Source organism: Triticum dicoccoides, chromosome 3B (genome assembly GCF_002162155.2).
Source record: "Triticum dicoccoides isolate Atlit2015 ecotype Zavitan chromosome 3B, WEW_v2.0, whole genome shotgun sequence".
In the NCBI taxonomy this organism is placed as follows: Eukaryota; Viridiplantae; Streptophyta; class Magnoliopsida; order Poales; family Poaceae; genus Triticum; species Triticum dicoccoides.
In genome coordinates this window covers 5,009,292-5,015,832 of record NC_041385.1, presented here as the reverse complement: position 1 = coordinate 5,015,832, position 6,541 = coordinate 5,009,292, and the positions used below count along the sequence as shown (strand labels likewise).

Below are 6,541 nucleotides of genomic sequence, written 5' to 3'. Positions count from 1 at the left end.
GCGAACGCACCAGGGCCGACGACCGCGATCGTAAGCCACCAAGTGCAGCGGGAGAAGGACTGCAGTGCAGAGGAGATCCACCGGCAACTCACCGCCCACACGGTCAAGAAGCCGTCCATCCACCCCCCGCGAATGTCATCAGCCGAGGGAGCCGTCGCCATGCCTAACGAGGCCGCCGCCCCAGGTCCAGGTTCCTCCACAATGGCCGGAGTGGCGAGATCCGCTAGAAGCGACGAGATCCGGCACCGCGCGGCCGACGCCAACGCCCAAGCCCGCCGTCGACCGATCCCGCCACCGCCGGGAGCCCGCACGCTGTCGGGAGTCCCACACCCATGGATCTGGGCGCCCGTGCACCGCCGCGAGCTCGTCGCCTCCGGGATCTGCCACACCGCCGGGAGGGCCGCACCCGCGGATCAGGACGCCCGCGCCACCGTGGATCCGGGAGAGGGAGGAGAGACCCTCTGCCGCCGCCGTCGCACGCACGGGCTTTGCCCGCGCCGACCATCGGCAGCGGCGGAGGGGAAGAAGGGCGCTGGAGGGAAACTAGGCAGCGGTAGCGGCGGCTGAGCCCTCCAGAGCCGCCCGCGTGGGAGGCGACGCAATAGGAACCAGGTGGCCAGAGGTTCCCACATACTTGTCCAACTCATGCTAATTTTGATGCCCGCTGGAGGTTTTGAGCTGACTTTTCTGAATTAAGCTATAGATTTGATTTTGAGTGCTTTCTCGCGAAGTCCAACCATCCCCTATATAGATGATGTGTGACGGCTCTATGTTTATTCATGTGAGGTTTTGCGTTTTCTGTTAGTTTTTTCATTTCAGTTTTTCTTTCATTTTCTATTTGGGTATCGGTATCTTCCACTAAATTCGGTTTTTCTTTTCCCTAGTTTGGTTATTTCTTTTTCATTTTTACCACTTCCTTCGATCCATATTAATTGTCATTGATTTAATACAATAATAAATCAACGACATATAGTATGGTTGGAGGGAGTATCATTTTTCTTATCTTTTAGAAATTACAGGAAAACTTTATATCTATCCAATAAAAATATAAAAATATATAATTGTGAACATGTTTAAACTCTTGAACATTTATGAAAATCTGCATATGTTTTATTAATTTGTTACTCCCTCCGTTCCATAATATAAAAACGTTTTTGAAACTACACTAGTGTCAAAAATGTTCTTATATTATGGGACAGGGGGAGTACATCTTTAAAGTTTAATATAATTTTTATATTCGGATTATTATTGAAAATTTGTAATTTTTTATTATTTAATTTTAAAAACATTTTACCTTTTTAAAATTTGATATACCTTTTAGGTGTGTACATTCTTTTTAAATCCACATTTTTCATTCACTCAAAAAAATGAATTCACTATAGTTACGTATTCCTGCTTAAAAAACTAAGTGCACTTTTTACTTAATCAAAAACATGTTTTCTAAAAATAAGAAATAAAATAAAAGCTACTTAAAAGGCTTTTCTAGAACTAGAACTGGAAACCAGTGCTGAAAACCGTACCATGATATATGGCCGAAAACTGAGCACAGAACGTTTGTTCGATAAAATGGGCCCGGGCAATGTCACAGGCGTAAGCCATTGAGCCTGACCTTTTCCTCCCGGGCTCCGGCCCAGGCGCATGCCGAGCATTTCAATAAATTTTCACATGGTTAAGCACATTTGTGAAAGGGCCCTATATGTGCTCACTACATGCATGGCCCAATTGACAGCCTATTCATTCTTTCACGTAAACGATTTATATTTAATTGATATTCAATTAGCTTCTAAAAAATGATTTTTTTGAGAAATCCGTTTAATTAATGGAAACAATCATATGATTAGAAATATACAAGTTTCACACCCCTCAATACAAATGATGATATATACATAATAAAATGTTCATCTCATATTTTAACAAGTTTCCTTGTGTTAAAATTATACTGATATTTTTTTAAGTTCATAAATTTAAAGGAAATAATTCATCAAAAAAATATGAATACATGTTCATGCATCATGGAAAAAATATTTTTTTATCTGCCACAAAAAGGGGGGTACAAATTAACATAATAAAGCGTAAAAAGAGTGTGAATTTAAATTGAATTAAATTTAAAGTTAAAATAAAGAAATTAGTAAAATAGTAAAAAATATGGTAATTGGAAATAAATAGAAAAAGGAAAAAATGAATGAAATAAAAACTTAAGAAAAAGGCAAAAGAAAGAAGTCGAATATGGACCAGACCCATAACTCAGAGTGGATGCATGTTTCCCCGAATTCCATGAATTGGGCCTGAACAGGCTAGGATTTGCCCCTAAGACCTTGGTTTTTTGCCCCGCTTGGCGACCTCCTCTCCCAACTAGACAGTAGCTATGTGCTGCCACCATCATGTAGGACATTTAGTCCGGACTTCTCATATTCATCTCGGTGGAGAGACGAAGCAATCATCTTTCCTATTTTGAGATGAAGTAAGTTGTTTACACCATGATCTCCTCTCAATTTGTCGCATTTTAACTTGTTCATTCTGAAAATGGAAACCAAACTGAAATTTGTGGCTGAGCGATGAACAATTGGTTCCCCTTAATTCACAAGTCAAACTAGTTGTTGATTGTGGAAGACCAAAGTAATTGAAAATCGAGAATCCAAAAAAAAGGAGGAACGAAATGCCTGCCTTCAGTTATTGAGGATAAGAGGCTTCATGGGAATTAACAACATATTATCATCTAACGGGATCAGTACGTAAAACAACAACCCGGGCGAACAGTAATACGGTTTTCGCGCCTCCTGTCGGCTCTGCCGCCGATCCACCTTGTCCCTTGTGGCGGTAGGGCCATGGAGGTGTGGTCGATCCCGGCCCTTGAAAGCAGGAGGGCTTCATTTTTAGGTGTTTATTAAAGTTTGATTATTGTTTGTGTCCTGATCGGGAAGGCTAGGAGGTGGCGGTTCCTTGAAGATGTAATAAGGTTCTCCCCGCCTAGCCCCCATCCCGGCGGCCCATATCAACCGTCGCCAGATAGTGTGTGGAAATGTATCTCCAGCAGATCTCACGGGATTCAGTCAGTGTTTGCCTATGGTGAATCCGGTCTTTGTTCGTTTACGCTCATGTGTCTACAGGTTAGATTCTACCGATCTACTCTTCACTTCATCGGGGACGGTTGTTGTTCAGGCGCGCTGGTCCTGTGAGGCCTTAGCACGACGATTTTCGACAGTCTTCTACAACAAGGTTTGTCTGGCTCCGGCGAGGGAGGGACGATGACGACAGCGTGCCTTCAGCTTGCTCCAGTGTTTGTAGTCGTCGCTAGGTGGTCAACAGACCTAGATGTAATTTTACTTCTGGTGTTTTTTATACTACCTTAACAGTTTGAATGCATCAAAAGTTTTTCCAAGAGAAGTGGTTTCACCATGTCCCCATGTCGCGTATACTGTATTCTAGACTGTGTTTGCGCCTATATGTCAATCTTGAAACTCCACTATGTAATGTACTCGATCAGATCTTCGAGTGAAAAGTCATGCAGGTGTACGTGTGCACGTGATAGCTAGCATGTGTGTACCACGCTAATTTTTCTTCAATACAACGTGTTATGCTTGACTAGAGTTACTACGGACGTACCTGCATTTTCCTCCTCCTTGACAGCTCTGCTCGACTACAACAATTTACTACGCCGCCAACCTACCTAGCAAAGCTCAGCACCGCAAAAGGTCGCATGATACCTCACCTCCGGCGTTATTGCTCCCACTGTGCGCAGCGCCGCTTTTCACGTCCCGTCAACCAACCAACAACAATTTACACCGTCTTGCGTCGTCACCTTCTCTCACTCTCAGCCGCAGCAGCAGCACAGAAGCAGGCGCACTGCGTCTCTGGCGACAATGCCGGTGGCGGCATCCACAGCGCGCTTCTTGCTGCTCAGCGTGCTGCTGCTGTCGTTGCCGGCGGTGACGGTGGTGCGGGCGCGGGTGACTGCGCTGATCGTGTTCGGCGACTCGACCGTGGACGCGGGGAACAACAACGCCGTGCCCACGGCGGTGCGGAGCAACTTCCCGCCCTACGGCCGGGACTTCCCGGGCGGCCGCGCCACGGGCCGCTTCTGCAACGGCCGCGTCGCCACCGACTTCTACTCCGAGGCGTTCGGTCTCCGGCCCTTCGTTCCGGCCTACCTCGACCCGGACTACGGCATCCGGGACTTCGCCGTCGGCGTCTGCTTCGCGTCCGCCGGCTCCGGCCTCGACGTCGCCACTGCCGGCGTCTTCGTGAGTGATCCCTTTCTTCTCTTCACTGGTTGCATGGACCGTTTGCTAGCTGCTGCAGAAAAGTGCCATTTTTCTAGTTGCAAAAACAAATGCAGAAGGGAAAACTAATTAAGATATCCGTTTCGCTAAAGCACATCTACATGTGATCTAATATTGCATATCAAAGTCGTATGTCAATGATTTTACGTGAAGATTCGTGCAATTATTTTTGTTTTATGTTTGATTAAGTCACTTAGACGTGCAATAACTAGATGTGACCTAGATAGACAGTACAAAGAAGCATCATATGAGTATCTAGGTCGTGCTATTGTATGTTGTTGGTTGTTTGGGTATTTTTTTTTGGTTATATCATTTTATGGCTTTATTCATGTTTTTTTGCAACGAAGGCCGCATGATTATATTGCAAATAACTAGTGGGACAACACACACCAGGAATAAAAAAGATTTTATTCATGTATTGGTATTATAGGGCCCACGGCTTTATCATTTTGTGGTTTTATTCATTTATTGGTTTTATAGGGCCCATGCATGCATGTGTTGCAAAAAGTGATAGATGTCGTGACTGTTGGCGTGATTCTCGGCCATACATCACGCTCGCTCTCGTACTGTGTGGACTAGCTAGCAATGTAAGCTTGTGAGTACAGTGTGCTAGTAGTACCATGCATGGTCCCAGTGGCATTTACAGCCAAGGCAGCTAGCAGCCGTGTCACTTGCAATCATCAAACTACAGCACAAAACTCACCTCTGGTTCATGAAGTAAATGTATAAGTTTTTATCCAAACAAGTATAATGAAGTAAATGTTTACTGTTTGATTTGATCTCAACTTCAACGATGCAGTCAGTGATACCCTTGTCGAAGCAAGTGGACTACTTCAGGGACTACAAAGCCCGGCTGGCGGAGCACCTCGGCGCGGCGGAGGCTCGGGCGGTGGTCGCCGACGCCGTCTTCGCCATCAGCATCGGCACCAACGACTTCATCGAGAACTACTTCGCCCTCACGACGGCCCGCTTCCTGGAGTTCACCGTCGGCGACTACACCGACTTTCTCATCGGCCTCGCCCGTAGCTTCCTGGTGGAGCTCTACGGCCTCGGCGCGCGCAAGATCGGCTTCACGGGGCTCGGGGCCATGGGCTGCCTCCCCATCGAGCGGGGCCGCCGGGTGATGCTGTGCATCGAGGAGTACAATGCCGTCGCGAGGTCATTCAAAGCCAAGCTCCGCGCCATGGTCGACGAGCTCACCGGCAGCCTTCCCGGCGCGAAGTTCCGGGTCGCCGAGGTGTACGACTTCTTCACCGGCATCCTGCAGAACCCGTCGAGCTACGGGTTCGTGAAGGCGGCCAGGGGTTGCTGTGGGACGGGGTTGTATGAGATGGGGTACACATGCAGCGAGTGGGACACGCTCACGTGCGCCGACGCAAACCGATACGTCTTCTGGGACGCCGTGCACCCGACGGAGCGGGCCAACAAGATCATCGCCGAGTACCTCATGAACACAACATTCAGCCATTTCTTGTGATCATTTCTTCTTCTTATATACTCTAAGATAAGAAAAAGTAGGAAATTCACGTCCTGGCTTGATTCATGTGCTACTTCTAGGCTTTTTTGGTGCTTAGTTTGTTCTCTCCTTTTTTGCAGGGTAGTGCGTAATTTATTCAGGGTTGCAAGCCATACTCTCATGATTCGATTTAGTTCCATTACTCGTATTTTTTTTGTGGGACCCCATTACTTGTAATAAACTTTATATTGATTTGTGTGGTTAATTGTATGCATCTTTGGTATACGGAGACCAGAAGCAATTAAAGCTTCCATTTAAAAGAAATCCAGGCTTGAAACTGAGCAAGTCACACAAGCTTTCCGCATAGAAATTTCTTTGGCACACGCTTATATTATGCTTTTTTCAGAGAGTACACGTTTATGGTTTTTTATATTAGAAAAAAATCCATTTTACTACCCTGAACAAAGTTGGTCGTTCAGATTACCCTGACTTTTATTCCGGTTTCCTTACCCCCAAAACAATTCCATACCGAACCAAAAAAGACCTGGGTGGTTTGCCCAGACCGGCTGCTGACGTGGCGTGGTCAAAGGTGGTATTTGACCTGCGGGTGTGGTCCCACTCGTCTTCAACCCCTCGCCAGGAAACCGCTGCGTGGTGCATGTTCGTGCGTCGACGCCCACCTCCTGCTTCGCGTTGTCCCGCGCGTCCCCGAGCCCATCTTCGTGCAGAGATCGTGCACGTACGGCCTCCTCTACCTCTTCCCTCTTTCTCAGCTCCCTCTCCCCTTCTCTAGCTCTCTCTCTCT

General features: G+C 46.8%; 1 protein-coding gene across 1 annotated transcript; it reads left to right on the top strand.

Moving 5' to 3' along the window:
- The first annotated feature begins 3,704 nt into the window (after nt 1-3,704).
- On the top strand, nt 3,705-6,072 carry LOC119280421 (GDSL esterase/lipase At2g42990-like). The gene is made up of 2 exons (XM_037561273.1): nt 3,705-4,241; nt 5,080-6,072. Exons 1-2 carry the CDS (start codon nt 3,861-3,863, stop codon nt 5,755-5,757), a joined length of 1,059 nt encoding a protein of 352 aa, XP_037417170.1. The 5' UTR covers nt 3,705-3,860; the 3' UTR covers nt 5,758-6,072.
- Nucleotides 6,073-6,541: the final 469 nt, after the last annotated feature.